The sequence below is a fragment of the Neodiprion lecontei genome, chromosome 1 (genome assembly GCF_021901455.1).
Source record: "Neodiprion lecontei isolate iyNeoLeco1 chromosome 1, iyNeoLeco1.1, whole genome shotgun sequence".
NCBI classification, from domain to species: domain Eukaryota; kingdom Metazoa; phylum Arthropoda; class Insecta; order Hymenoptera; family Diprionidae; genus Neodiprion; species Neodiprion lecontei.
This window is the reverse complement of record NC_060260.1, coordinates 14,981,004-14,997,016: the sequence shown is the minus strand read 5'-3', so window position 1 is coordinate 14,997,016 and position 16,013 is coordinate 14,981,004. Positions and strand designations below refer to the sequence as shown.

General features: G+C 43.7%; 1 protein-coding gene across 2 annotated transcripts in view; it reads left to right on the top strand.

Moving 5' to 3' along the window:
* Positions 1–16,013, top strand: part of LOC107227861 (annulin-like) — a 486,920-nt gene that overhangs the window by 142,424 nt on the left and 328,483 nt on the right. The window contains exons 1-2 of one of the 2 annotated variants that reach the window (XM_046738482.1): positions 9,588–9,606; positions 12,692–12,821. The exons of the other annotated variant lie outside the window; for it this stretch is intronic. Of the exons in view, the coding sequence (XP_046594438.1) occupies positions 12,731–12,821 (91 nt within the window). The 5' untranslated portion in view covers positions 9,588–9,606; positions 12,692–12,730. Of the gene's footprint in view, positions 1–9,587; positions 9,607–12,691; positions 12,822–16,013 lie in introns of those variants that run through there. 2 annotated transcript variants of the gene reach the window in all.

The following is a 16,013-nucleotide window of genomic DNA, read 5'->3' as shown; positions in this document are numbered from 1 at the left end:
GACTTTGAACAACTGCTCGTTACAGTGCACGACCAGATATCGCATACGTTTCCAGTTTACTGAGTCAGTTCAATACTTTTTACGACGACACACACTGGATAGCAGCAAAAAGAGCACTTAGATATTTAGTTGGTACTTAAAACTTAGCACTCGTCTATGAGAAAGATGAGAAAAGCATTGAAGCCTTCGTAGACGAAGATTGGGCAGAAGATTTGACCGACAGAAGGTCATATACAGGATTGGTCACGAAACTTGGAAACTGTGAAATAAGCTGCGAGTCCAGGAAACAATAAACTGTAGCATTATCAAGCGCTGAAGCTGAATACTTGGGTTTAAGTGATGCAACAAAAGAAGCTTGTTTCCTTCGCAACTTACTAGGAGAGTTTTTTGGTAAAAAGGAAACAATTACTGTGTATAACGGTAATCTAAGTGCAAAAGGGATCGCAAAAAATGCTAAGCATCATAGGCGCACTAAACATATCGATGTACGACATCATTTTGTACGAGACGCAATCAAAGATGGGCTGATTGCAATTAAACACAAGCCAACAGATCAGATGATATATATATATTGTAACGTTCTTTGACGTTACGGAAAATAAATATGGATCCGCGAGTTTGACTATCAAGTCAAAATCAAGAGCGTGAATAAAATGTTGTGAAAATGCTTTAATTGCGTAATATGTGTTTCTCGTTTGAAGTCTGAAACAAGACTGTTTTTACAATAATGTTGATTGACGCAGCAACCTTATTCTTTTGAAAGACATAAGAGGTTTATAAACATCTTTTATCTATGATGACTTCTAGATCATTAAAGAGGGGGCAAAACGGGTGATTTCACCCTTTGTAACACTACTCCCCCCCCGAGGAAAAGAGTCGTCCCGACTCGGAAAAGATAAAACAATCATAAAAGTGATCTAGCAGCCAGTGCTCAAAGGTGAGTTGGAGCTGTAGCTCTAAAAATTTAAAGACTCCCTTTTTTACTATCTGGCATTTGCCCACAGTCTCAAGGTAAACCACAGAAAACCTTGAGCAGATAGTTGAGCGTTAAATAATTTAAAAAATTTATGTGCCTTGTTTTATAAAGGTTAGTGTTATTGAGTGTTGTGTAGCTTCATGAATTCGAAGTTATCAGCATTGGTCCAGATCGATGTCGAAAGAAATCCTCTTCTTGAAGGATTTCCCAAACGAAACAGGTTCGGGCGAAAACATCGAGGCGGGAACCGAAAATTCCAGGACCAAACGGAATAAAACCAGACTCCTTTTCATGGGAAATAAGGAAATAAATGGGTCACTGATCCTAATCTTCTTAAGAAACAGCTCACCCTAGAGTTTTGGAAGGACAAATGTGAGTGATGGTATGTATGTATGTATTTAATCTTTATTGTTCCCCTTGGGGTTACAAGGACTTCCCTTTTCCTCTTCCTTTACAATATTTTTTTTTTTTTTTTACATGTTTTCTTAACCTATTCTTACCCTAATTCTTACTTCCTACCTTATCCTTACTTAATTTCTAATTGCCTGTGTCCTGTGCCATTGCCTTGCCATTCCCTTACTTTCCCTCTTATCCTTTTCTTACTTTTTATCCTTATCTTTACTTAACCTTATCCTATTTTACCTTATTCTATTCCCTAATTCGTCCTGATCCTAATCGACTTCCATTTCCCATTCATCTCTCACTCTTTCATTCTCTTGTACATCCCTGATCCTTTCCAATTCTCTCATCCAGACTTCTCCCCCCCCCCCCCCCCCTCCTCACCTAACATCTCCCACACCACCTCCTGCCAGCTTTCCTCCCTTCTATCCCAGCCTACGCACCTTTCCCATACGTGCTCCCATGTGTCCTCCTCCCCCCCGCACACCCTACACCTTCTCTTTTCCTCTTCTTCCCAGTACCTTGCCTCCTTCATCTCGCTTCCTAACCTAAATCTTGTCACCCTTATCCACCTGCTTTCCCCCCATCCCTTTCCCAGATATCCTGGTATCCCTTCTCCTTTCACTAGCCTGTACCATCTGTTGTACCTCGATTCCCTTATTTTCTCCCACCTCTCTTTTCTCTGTTCTTCCCTCTCTCTCTCCTCTATTTCCCTAAACTCCATCTCGCCCCTCTCCCTTCTCGCGAATACCTCTCTACTCTCTGCTCCCCTTTCCGCAAAGAAACTTTCCCTTTCTCTTTCCCACCTCGATCCCTGCCTCCCAGCTTCTGCCTTGTCCCTTATCTCTTTCCAGCATCTCCTAGCTAACTCGCTACCCTCCTCTCTCTCCAGCTTCCTTTCAAAATTCCATGCCCTTCTCCCTGCCCTAATCCTTAGTTTCTCCCTCTGTAGTTCCTCCCTTACTAGATATCCCGGTGTTCTCCCATCCACTCCTAATGTCCATCTCAAAAATCTATCCTGTACCGCCTCGACCGCCCTCCACTCTCTCCACCCCCATATCTCCGATGCATACTCTATTACCGTCCATACTAGCCTGTCAAATAACCAAATCCTTTTTTCCCAATCCCTCCCAAACCTTCTTTTTCCTATTCCCCATACCTGCCTCATTACTACCCCTGCCTTCCGTACTCTCTCTTTCACCTGTGCTTCCTGTCCCCCATTGCACTTTACTCTATACCCTAAATAGCTGAACTCTTTCACCTCCTCTATCCTTTTCCCTTTCTATCTCCAATCTATGTTTTTCCTTCTACCGCCTCCTTTCCTAAATCTCATAATCTTTGATTTCCCTACATTTACCGTCAGCCTTTTCCTATCCATATACCTTTCTCACTTCCTAATCATTTCCTTCCTAATCAAACCTCCATTTCCTCTTCACTTTCCGCTAGTAACACTATATCATCCGCATAAGCTAGCGTGCATACCCTGCCGCCGGCTAGCTCCACCCCCCCAACCCTTCTCCCTCTCCCCATTTCCTCTTCTAAGTCCGCCAGCAGCAGGTTGAACACATGCGGACTGAGCGGACATCCCTGCCTTACCCCCCTCGCTGTCCAAAACGCCTCTCCTAGCTTTACCCCGCTCCTTACTCGACTCTTTGTTTCCTTGTAAATTTCCTCTATCCTTACCCTCAGCCCTTCCCTCACCCCTCTCCTTTCCATAGTCTCCCACAGCACCTTCCTGTTCACAGAATCAAAAGCAGCTTTCAGGTCCACAAAAAACGCCACCATCTTTCCCTTATCCTTTCCCACCTGCCTATTGATTAAATAATTAAGAACATGTATATTGTCAATGGTGCCCATGCCTTTTCTGAAACCCGTTTGGTTTTTTGGTATCAAGCCCTTTTCTTCTACCTCTCTTTCTAACCTATCCGCTAATGCCATCGCATACACCTTACATAGAGTTGGCATCAAAGTCACCCCCCTATACTCTTCTACCCTTTTCCCCTCCCCCTTCTCAACTATCGGCGCTATCAATCCCTCCCTCCAATCCTCTGGACAGCCCTCCCCCACCCAAACTCTGTTACATGTTTTCCATAACCACTGCTCCATTTCTTCCCCCCCATACCTCCATACCTCGCTAACTATTCCATCCTCCCCTGGTGCCTTTCCATCCCTCAGCTTTCCTATCACCTTTTTAATCTCTTCCCTCTGCAGCTCCCCTTCCCCGTCCCCCTTCCTATTTACCGACTCCCCGCCTTCTGTTACCTTGCTTTCTACCCCGCCTAATAATCCCATGAAATACTCCCTCCACTCCTGATCTCCTATTTCTTCATTCACCCTCTTCCACTTCTTTCTTTCCCTATTAACTATCTCCCATACCTTGCTTTCTGTCCTTGCTTCCGCTGCTTCTTTTATGAATCCCTCATTTTCTTTCTTTTTCCTCTCCTCGCATAGCCTATTATATTCCCTTCTTTCCTTTCTATACGCGTCCCCTTCCCCCACCCCCTTTCGCCATTTCCTTAGACTCTGCCTAACTTCCGCTTTTTTTCGCCTACATTCCTCGTCCCACCATCCCTTTTTCGCTTCCCTCCCTCTCCCTCCTACATCTAAGGCTCGTCTAAACTCCCTTATTCTTTTCTCTATCTCTTTCCCTACATCCACTTCTCCTATCCCCTCCCATTTGACTTCTGTTCTAAACCTCATCCTACCCTCCTCCGTCCAGTCTGCTCTACTAGTTCCCCCTACTCTTTTTCCCTTCCTTGTCCTAGCCACTGCCCCCCTCAACCACACTATTACCGGGTGATGATCCGAGTCAACCCTATCCCCAATCTCTATCCTTTTGACCCTATCCCTCACCTCGATGTCTCCTATAGCGTAGTCTATCACCGTCACCCCTGCCCCTCCTACATACGTAAATTCCCCCTCCTCATCCCCCTCTATGTTCCCGTTCATTATTGCCCATCCTGTCTCCTCTAAAAATTGCACCAGCTGCCTACCTTCCGAGTTTATTTTCCTGTCCTTTGATTTCCTACTCCTACTCTCCTCCTCTCCTTCTCCCCAGCATCCTCCCCCCTTCTGCCCTGTCCTGGCATTAAAATCACCCCCCACTAACACTTTTACCCCTCCCTCTATCTTTTCTGCCCGCTCCTTCAATTCCCCTATCTTCTCTTTTAGGTCCCCATTTACGTATATTCCTACTACTACCCATTTTTCCCCCCCTACACTTATTTTCCTTGCTATCATGCCCTCTTTTACCTCTTCCCTTCCTCCCTCCCCACTTACTATCTCCCTTCTTACCCCTGACAGCATTCCGCCTATTGCTCTTCCCTTCCTATTTTTTCGAACCGCATACTGCACTTCCCATTTATACCCTACTGGCAACTTATTTCTAATCCTTTCCCACCCCTTCTTTTCTATCCATGTCTCCATTAGAAATATTACATCCCACTCCCCTAGCCCCCTCCAGAAATCTTCATCCTTTCTCGCGAGCCCCGCCACATTCCAAAAAGCTACTTTCCACCCCTCCCTTTCTGTCTCGCCTACTCCCCTCTCTCTCCTCCTTATCTCCTTCCCCACCTGCCTCTGTCCCCCCCACTACCCATTCCCCCGACTGCCTTTCCCTACGTACCCTTCCCTGTGCTTCTATACTTCCCTCTTGTCTTTCCTCGCTTGCTGACCTTTCCCTATCGCTTTCCCCTACTTTTCCTCTCCCCTCCCTTTGCCCCCCTGCCCTCGCTCTCCCTGTACCGTCCCTAAGCACCTCTCCTATCTCATCCCACTTCCACATTTTCCCTTCTATCCAGATCTTTGCATACCCTATTCTTACTCTGTTTCCCCTTCACTCCTCAATAGCTGCTATCTCCCTCAACTTCCATTTCATTCTTTTCTCTACCCAGGTGAGATCCTCGTCTATTCTCTCCTCCCTCCCTTTGAGTAGGCTTTTTCTTCCCATTACCTGCCTCTTTTGCTCCCTATTTCCTAGTCTTGCTATCTATATCCCCTTTTCTCCCCCCTTTTTCGCGCCTACCTCCCACATATCCTTTACCTCGACCTCTACCCCTATCAGCTGCAAAATCTTTTTCAACTCTTCCTTTTCTCTTCCCTTCTCGAGTCTCGCTCCTCTCACTACTATATTTCCCCTTCTTTCTTCCCTTTCTTTCCTCTCTATGGCCCACTCCATCTCTTTTAGTCTATCTATTGCTACCTGCGCCACTTCCGCATTCCCCTGTACCTGCCTTTCTCCCCCTCCTTCTGCACTCTTCTTTTCTAATTCTATCAGCCTCTCCTTTACCCTTTCCATCTCACCCCCTCTCCGCTCTTCTACCTCTTCTAGTCTTTTACCCAGATCCCTTATCATTTCCTTCATCTCCCCCCTCTCTACTTCCCACTGCTCTTCCCTTCTAGTCATTTCGCCTTTAATCTTTTCCATTTCTTCCCTGATCCCCCTTCCCTGCCCTTTGACCTCCTCTGAACCTATCTTTAGCTCTTCCCTAATCAACCTTAGCATATCTTGTATACCCCCTCCCTCTGCCTTTCCTTCCTCCCCTGTCTTACCCTCCGGTGACCGGTGCACTTTCCTGCTTTTCCCAAATACTCTTTCTCTTTCCTGCAACTCGTCTACCTCCTCCTCCCCTTTTCCCCTTCCTCCTCCCGCTTTTTCTTCCATAAGTCTAGCACTGTCGCCGACGATCCCAGGCTATGCCTCCTATCCCTCCCTAACGCTGCTACTGCCCCCGGCCTACCTTTCTTTTTCTCCTCCTCTTCCCTGTTCGCCCCTTCTTTTTGGCCACCCGCGTTACTCATACTCTTTCTCTCCTTCACCGCTCCCTACCTTATCTATCCGCCGCCTACCTGTCTACTCTATCCCCCTTCTTACTCCCTAGGTGTCACTGCCTATTCCTATCTTATCCGAATCGTTGCCGTCCGCCTGCTCTTTCTGCCTAACCTCAAAACTCTCCCCCTTCTTTCTTTTTCCCCCGCCCTTCCCTTCTATCCCTGCCTCCCTATTCCCTTCACCCGTCCTCCCGTCTATGTCTTCCCCGCTCCTTCTCTGCCCTATTTCCTTTTCTCCTCACCTTTGCTATCCTGCTAAATTCTCTCCTTTTCTCTCGCACTCTTTCGCACACCTGTCACTCACATTCAAAACGGAAACGGAAGTCCTGTGAGTGATGGTATAACAATTCAAATTCACTAAGTGAATTTGGGAGAATACACGAATAAAATAAATTAAATATGTATTCAAAAGAAAATAAACGATCTTATCTGAATCATTTCTGCGTCCTTCTTCAAAATAAGACCACCAGTCATCCTCAGGAATCGGGGAAAGATTGGATGGGAAAAGGCTGTGTCAAGTAACCTGAAAAAATACTCACAAAAACTTACACTTAAGGTTGATAAAATGTGAAAATCAAGCAATCGCTCATCAACCTTGAAAAATAATCGTGGCTCTATTCACATTAATAAACCAAAGCCTATCCGACGCAAAACTCGACTCCAGAGAAGAAGTTTCTAGAAGGAAACAAAACTCTTAAGAAAACAAAAGATCATTTCAAACCAAACAACTTCTTATATTGAAAACATCAGTTCGCTGTTGTTCTCTGGCCGGCACGGACGCCGGCCGGGGCGTTTTTCCCATATTCCCCAAAAATAAAGTCCCAAGACTCCCGTGAAAATGTTGCCTGGCACTTCGTCGACAAGGTGCCAGACAACTCTTCCGACCAGCACGCTTCGTGCGAAGAGCGGCAGCCAACCGCGAGCCCGAAGAAGGTACTTGACCAGGACTCGACACTGATCGACACGACAACGGTCCTTGGAGCCGCGCTGAAATCCGGCTCCTTCTCAATGATAATAAATGTAAGCTCTTTGAAAAGTTTATTAATCAAAAGAAATAATTCAATTCCAATTTGAAAGATCCAAATGAAAAGAGCAAACCCATCTTAAAATCACTCTCTCTTATTTATAGAGCAACGCTTGAAGCAACATCAGGTTCGACGTAGTAAAATCGAGCCGACCAAAACCCGACTTCGTCTAAGCGTCATCTCGCCTCGAACCTACAAAATGGAGACCAGCTACGCAAAATATCGATTGCAAGAAAATGAATTTTTAAAACATAACCTTTCACAATCTTTATGTTTTTTCAATAAAGAAAATCTATTTTATTATTTTTCATGTCTTTTACTTAATTAAGTGTATCCCTTAATAAAGAAAATATAGGTTAACTATATGCTATCCGCATGTCAAGGAAGTACAAAAATCTTTAAAAACTTGATCGGCCGTAACTTCTTCATTTATAATCAAGACAGGAGCCGATGAATAAGAAAAGGTTTGTTTTACTAGCCAATCCTCATGAACCTCATGAATAGTTCTGAGTAGCTCTGAAGAAATGCTCGATTCCTCCTCACGAGAACGGGAACTAACTCGAGCGAAAGAAGTTTCTGGGGAAACTCGCAAATAAACAATTAAATCCAGTCTGAGTTCAGATAAGCGAATGAGAAGATGAAAATTTTTCCTGAATAAAAGAGATTCGAAGTCGCGAAAATTACCTAACCTTCGACGAGCTTCATTTCCCTGACAGGCAATAAAATAGGTTGGGAATGCCTGTCACGCATAACCAAAATAATTCAAAGAAAGAGGTTAACTCCAATGATAATTTTATATAAAAACGTCTGAAACTAGTTCCTCCAACCAGCCTCTGACGAAGAGTTGGTTTGAGAATTGAGGATTTTCTTCCCCAACCTCTATATCTCTTCTTCGCCAATTATAGGAATCTGAATGCGAGTTTTGTATCATTTCTCTACTATTCCTCTTAAGTAAAAAGCAATGATTGGCATCATGTCCTATTTTAAGACAAAATAAACAAGTTACTACATTTTGATCTGTCGTAACTGCGCCTCTAATTTCGTGTTTGTTACTCTGATTCTGAAGAGAACCACGATTTTCACGATTATAATACTTGTTATTATTTTTATTTCTGTAATTTTGAGGTTTTGACTCCTCCGAGTGCTCAAAACCTCGTCTTTCTGAGCTGTTTTTGGACACCTCAATCCGACGAAGCTTGCTCAACCCAAAATATTGTTTTCGCATTGCCTCCACCTCAAGGGCTTTGGCCGTTGCCTCTCGTAGAGAAGTGAGACCCGATGTCCCAACGGCCATTTTAATTTCTGGATCACTGATTGCGTTTAAGAAAGCTTGTGTCGCTAATAAATTACGAGACGGCTCGTGATCTGGCAAAGCTACACGAGAAAGCCGTTCAATATCTTGGCTAAGTGACGCTAGGTCTTCGTCTCGTCCTTGTCTTCTAGTCTGTAATTGAGCTGTGTACAATTTTGTCAGATGGTCATTTCCGTATTTTAGTTTGAGCGCGGAGTTAAGTTTTTCATAATCGGAAATTTCTTCTTCAGATCATGCCGTTAAAACATTCAAAGCCGGCGTTCGAAGACAAGAGGCAAGGCTGTGGGCCCTCATGGCGGAGTCCCACTGGTTATGCTTTGCAATTGAATTAAATTGACTTTCATAATCTGCCCATGGAATCTTTCTATCAAAAATTGGCGGTTTTAAACGATAAAAGGGTTTCTCGTTAATTTGAGAAGCAACCTCAGGAAATCTTGTATTATTTAATTGACTTAAATGGGAATAACGAGGTTGAACCTGAGGCAGAGGCTCGGAAAAGCCAACCTCATTATTAACTGTTGTTCTACAAATTGGGGATTCATCTATTCCCCTAATAAAAGGCACAGACCTTAAGTCTCGAACATCCTGGAACCGTCCTGGATGTTGGACCTGCCGAACAGCGGGAACGGGAACAGAAGAGGGAACAGGAGAGGGAAGCGGAGTAGCGACTCTGGAACCTCGAGGGGTGACAGCCGGTTCTCCTGAGCCGTTCACCTGATGAACAGCCTGAAGAGCTGCCACAGTCGTCCGGAACAGTTCATGAAGACTGGTCTCGGATCGTTCTTGAGCTTCTCTACCAAGCCTCCGCTACTCCAACTGCGAGGCAATTTCCCTTTCTCGTTGTTCTTGTTCTCTTCTTCGCTGCTCTTGTTGATCAAGAAGCAGCTGAAGAAGTTGATGTTGTTGACGTTCAGCGGCTTCTTGTTGTTGAGACATGATCTTCAGATCAATCTGAGAGACCGTCGAAGGAATTGGAACAGGGTCCACTGAAGGTGATGGAATCGTTTCAGGGACCCGCGGATTCTCCATAATGAAAGGTTCTTCTCCGCCACTTTCCCTTCGACGTGAGTGCGTCATACGACTATTGCTCATAATTAAAGTTCGCGCACTGAATTGACTCGATTGAAAAGAAACTCAAGATCCCGCTTCTGACACCAATGTAACGTTCTTTGACGTTACGGAAAATAAATATGGATCCGCGAGTTTAACTAACAAGTCAAAATCAAGAGCGTGAATAAAATGTTGCTAAATGCTTCAATTGCGTAATATGTGTTTCTCGTTTAAAGTCTGAAACAAGACTGTTTTTACAATAATGTTGGTTGACGCAGCAACCTTATTCTTTTGAAAGACATAAGAGGTTTATAAACGTCTTTTATCTATGATAACTACTAGATCATTGAAGAGGGGGCAAAACGGGTGATTTCACCCTTTGTAACAATATATATATTGTGACGTGGACTTTTCCCGCTCCTCGGTCACTCGGAGAAGATGACCGAGAACTTACCGCGTACACAATAAATCGGCGTCCACGACGTACCCTGAACCTGAAACAATACCGCGAAATTTGTTGGGTGCCTGGCGTGATCAACACGCCTCGAAATCGGTAATACGATATACCGCGACCATATACTCGGTAGCTCAGTACCACGGAGAGGGGAGGGGTAATTTTTGGGTAGAGAGAGATACGTCACACGTACGCCAACAAGTTATTTCACAAAGCAATTATAAAATTGGACAAGATATTTCCAAATAGCGATAATACAGAAGAAAAAAAAATAAAAATAATAACAATACTGCGAGAGTTTTTCCTCGCGATTCCAAACGCAAACGCTCAACTTTAAAAAAAATGAAAGAGCAAACAAAATAATCAATAAAAAAATGAATGGATCCAGAAGACCTCTACGGCTTACGTGCGCTAGTCGCTGTACTAATCATAACCGCTAATTTACACACAAAAAATTATAACCCAAAAACAAAATAGGATCCGCTGCGCTGCCCGCGATCGTCCTCTACAGAATGGCGCTAATCGCCAACTTAATACTAAACCCCTTGACGGAAACGGAACCATATTCTCGGCCGACGCTGTCCGCGATCGGCAATAAATCAAACAAAAGAAAAAGAAATAAAATTGCTTATGTCTACGGGCGCTGCTCGCCAACTTATTACTAACGGATTATACCAAAAGCCAAACGGAAACGAGGCTCGTCGCGTCACCCGCGACTATCCTCTACAGAAAAATATTCTTGTTAGCACGCACCCGAGCTCAACTTTCTCCGCGACGGCGGGACGCGGTCGCGAATTCGAATGCTCCCCGTTAGACTGCTCGCGACCTATACGAGAAATGAGGCTGTATCGGACTAAGTTGAAGTGACCCTGTGTAACGGAATTCGGTTACACTCAAACTCGAGACAATAATGTCTCGGCTCAACCCGTGACTCGACTCGATCTCCTCGATCACCCGAAATTAACGCTACTTCCTTACGCGCAACTCAGGCTACGGTCACCAAGCAAATGTATCGGCTAAAGAATCTCGAGTACTGTCGCTAACGCCAATCCTCACTGGCTATCCGTCCTCGGCAAGCCTTTATTAATTATCTCTCGAGATTCTCTCGCAAGAAGGTTAACAGCGCTTACCGCTCCACATCCATGCCACGAATGGACCCACTCCCTCGTGACCCTTGGCTGCCATTCCCCTCGCGATTTCTACCTTCTTCTGCGCGACAAGAAAAAAGAACCAAAACTCGGACACGGACTATTTCGCGACATACTTGCTTCTAGATTGCTCGCCAGAACTCGAGTGATCTCGGATGGCCGCAACGCCGATCTCGTTACGCTAATCCTTCGTGACGTCATGACCCTAAGAATGCGCAACAATCGATCTGTCATCGATTTTGGGGATTGCGCAACCTGCCGCGCACCTGTCGTCGCTACGCGGCGCAGAACTTAAGGCTAGATCGCGATGTCGTCTCCCGCGCAGCTCTACGGGGTCCTAGGGTTAGGCGGGGTGGTGCTCCCTCGTCGCTAGCTGGTCTCCCGTGGTTGCCTCGGTTGGTCGTAGGCGGGGTGAGCGGGGAGGCTGCGGCGCGCCGGCCGCCAGCGGGATTCGCGTCTGCCTTGGATTCCCGCGTTGCAGGGATCTGCGTTGTCTCCCCCTCCGCAGCCTCGGTATCCTTTCCGCGAGATCTCCGCGGTTTCGCCTTGCCTCGAAATCTCTTCGGCGTCGGAGTTGGTCGCTGGATGGTGGCCGGTGTACTCGAAAAAAAAATGAAAACCAAAGCCTGCAATATCTTATTCTTACTTCGCTATTTCGTCCCTGTCGAAGCCCGGGTGCGTGACTCCAGTTCTGGCGCTCTCTCTCTCTGATTATTTTGCGACTCGATTTCCGAACCCTTATCCGGGGATTCCGCCCAGGGTTCAGGGAGTACCTTGTAACGGACAGGCCTAATCGAAATGCCACGTTACAATATGTATATCCTCCCCTTTTTTACTTGTTGGAAAGCCAAAGTTCCCACGCAAGCTCGGTAGGCAACGTCCTCAATTGTGGCTACTTTATTGACTTGAGAAGTGGTTAGGCCATTAGCATGAGAATAGTGTTACTTTTCCTTACAACTGAGCAAGGAATAAGAACGTTTCTTCCGCAAATGCGGGAATAATTAGGTGTGTGGAAGAAATGATTAGACGGAAGCATATTGTTACAAAGGGTAAAATCACCCGTTTTGCCCCCTCTTTAATGATCTAGTAGTCAGCATAGATAAAAGACGTTTATAAACCTCTTATGTCTTTCAAAAGAATAAGGTTGCTGCGTCAACCAACATTATTGCAAAAACAGTCTTGTTTCAGACTTTAAACGAGAAACACATATCTTGCATTCAAGCATTTTCACAACATTTTATTCACGCTCTTGATTTCTTTTGACTTGATAATTAAACTCGCGGATCCATATTCATTTTCCGTAACGTCAAAGTACGTTACAGTATGCTACTTTTTTCCGCTTTCCAGACTAATAAAATGGCCATTTCAGTGAAGTCAGGAACAAAAGGATTAAGTGTATTCTGACATATTATATATAGAATATATTATACAATTAGAAAGTAAATATTAGTGCTATAAGTACGATGTATAATTTTATGATTTTTGTTTCAATTGTAGATCATTCCGGCAGCTGACGCAAAGATTGGTAAATGGAAGATGGACGTTGATACACAGTGGCAAGACAAGAGCGCAATTAGTTTTACAGTGAACGATCCATTCTACGTGATTTTCAATCCATGGTGCGAATGTAAGTATAAATGTGTGCATGTATGAAATAAATATTATATATGCTAATAATAACTCATATTCATCAGCAGTAATCACCCTTGAGATTTATTAGATGTCAAATATCATCCTAACATGACAATGTCTCACTTTTACTCAGATAAAATCAGAGTTCAATCGATATTTGTCATAACCTCTTTAAGGGAAGACTACGGTGAAAATAAAGTCCCGCATTTACGAATCAATTTCATTGCAATTTGAACCATTTATTGACAATCCTAAAACTAGAATCTGATCCAAAATTCAGCTTAATAGGTCGAATAATTCCAAACGTATGCATTTTTTTCTAAGATTTCTTCAAAGTATCCTTTGCGCATAGAGCTCACCGTAAAAGGTTGAAATTTGTTGTGGATACATTGAATACCAAAGACTTAAAATTGTTGCAGGGATTTTTTAATTAGTGTTTTCTAAGTCATTGAAACTATTACTTCACTGTTTGATTTTTTTTTTACCGGAGCTAAAATTCCCTGTAGCAATTTTAAAATAATATGCCTGAGAATATATCTGTCAAAGGGCAAAATGATTGCATAAATATTAACGGGCAAGGAATTTTTTGGATACCTGAGAACATAGTTCTGAGATAAACGTGATTGAATGAATTCAGCCTCTTGGCCTTCTTGGAAGCAAATATGAAGTATGCACAAAATGAGTTATTTACTGTAGGGGTAAGACACTTTGACTTAGTTGACTTTAACGTTGATTTGGACCATACAAAATTGGGTCAATAGAAAAATAATTCATTATTCAGCAATTTTTTTTCAATTCCATTTATTTAAATCGAGTTCAAAATTCATCTCAAAATGTAAGTAATAATATTAATAAACCATATGTCGCTCGTCAGTGCCTATCGCATTCCCTAGTGTCAGTTTGTATCCAATCGGCTTCTGCGTGTCTTTTCTGAAGTCAACCCTCTTCTTACTCCGCTTCTTCCTCCAGAATCATTCAATTTTCAATGAAATCGCTCTGGGACATAAAGGTAGAAAAAAATCCAATTATTTTATTTTTGTATGATTATTAGGGCTAGACAAATATTTCAATAATACATTGAATAGATCAAAACGATCAACTAAGATTTATCTAGCCCCCACTTGAATCCACTATACAATAACGCATCTGAATTCAACTTTGGAGCTAACTACTTGCAAATTAGTACTGTGAAGATGCCGTTAGAATTCCCCAGCACCATACGTTGTCCCTTCTACTTCTGTTTCAACCCTCTCTACAGCGGTTTTTTTAATTGCTACTATTCGTCTGGCTTTCTTAGACTTCGTCGTTGCTTCCCATTCTGCCTTACGCTTTCGGCTGGCATCTCGGTCTCGTAGCTGGCTCATCTTTTGTGCATTATCTGTCACCTTCTCAGATCTCACTGACATCTTTGACTTTTGAGTATGGAGAGCTCCCATGTTGAACTCAGCGACTGCGACTGCTACTCATAATTCTATTCTATTTTTAGAGATGATGTCTCTTTCGGGCATTTTCACCAGATCAGGGAGTGTAAGCTTTCGTTAGCATTCTATGTCACACCTTGGGTACACTAGGCTAGTAGATCATCGATTGACAAGCGTTCGTACAGAGGCTTCAGCTTTTTGATGACTCTCGAGTTGAGCTTTAGTCACATCTTTTCATGGCTTTCCGGATCTTCCTTAGCCACACTTCTGTTGTAGAAACACCATGAGTTTGGTTCAGTGGGGTATTACTCGTACTAAGGATTCCTGTCGATTGGCATGCAGTGACTAATCATTTCATCTATTGCTCGTTTCATGGCTGGTAGGTTGAAAATACTTTTTACAATGTCATTTCTGTAATGATTCGTCGAGGATACGATCGTCATCTTCTTGAGTGCGTCTATGCCACACCCCCCCACCCCTCGCCACAGTGTTACTCCTTTCACTTTCCATTTTGTGACGAGCTTCCGGAGTCCGGCACCTATTTATTTCGCGATGTGATTCACACACTCCTCCTTTGTGATGAGTATATCGTCTCCGCATGGGGCGGTACTCATTCAACGGTACAATTTCTTTGCGTCTTCGTTGAATAGAATAGTCCTGTATCGCATCTGGTTTTTTTCGACAGACCTGTTCTACAAATACTCTGCTGCCTTCGTTTCCATAATACCAGAGGATCCGCTGTAGTTTTTACCGCACTCTAATTTGTGACCATCCTGCCACACTGCAAACTTAGGCGAAGTCGCACCTAGTTGGGCTGCGACAACGACACACACCTGGCAGTATTTCGACATGACTTGGTATTCGATGGCCAGTCCAGTAAGGATGTCGATGACTATTCCTACTCCGTATAACGAAGTAAGGCTTCGTTTACGCGACGTACGGTCGTAAGATACTGCGACGTCAAGTACTGCCCCACTCTCGATTGGAGGATCTCTTACTACATGCGCTCTTGTAATAGTTTTTCTAGCTTTCAATACTTGAGTGCCCTAGTTTAACGCCGATCATTCCATTAACTACTCGCCTGTTTATTTCGAAGAGTGGCCTTGTCGAAGTGTCATTGGTTCATAGGCACGTGTAATTTTCACTCATTTTATAGACGCAGCTGTAGCATTTGGCGACGAGCGAGTGTGATTCGATTCATTTTGAGATTTCTTCACAATCTACGTCGGAGTGGTTCAAAGCACAAAAAAAAGTTGTCACAGTTCGTCAAATCTATCGCGCGGAAAATAGCATGACGAACACATTCACGGGAAACAACTCCTAAACCATAGAAATTTTCATACCCAGATGGCTAGAGTATATGTCAAAATAATAGATAAGAGTTTTGCGCAATCTCACCGACCGATGACGACGCGCAGACAGCCCGATAAGTTCGCGCTCCTTTATTTTCAAAAAATAATGGAACGAATTGACGGAATCCGGCGAAAATTATTATTCAAACGTTTTTTGGATCACTGATCATGAATCTAAAGTCGGATTTTGAAAAATTTCAAAAGCGGGTTCATTATGAGAGTCAAAAGTTTGAAAATTTCCTTATCGGGCCAGAAAACACGTTGAAAAAAATATTTAAGCAAAGTCAAATTTTTCCCAGGTGGGGGACGGTTTAACAAACGTTTTTCCGTAAATAACTGAAAGTAAATTTTCAGGTCATTTTCGACGAAAATTTCACCGAAGTCTCCCTTTAGAGTTTGGAACAATAATTCAAC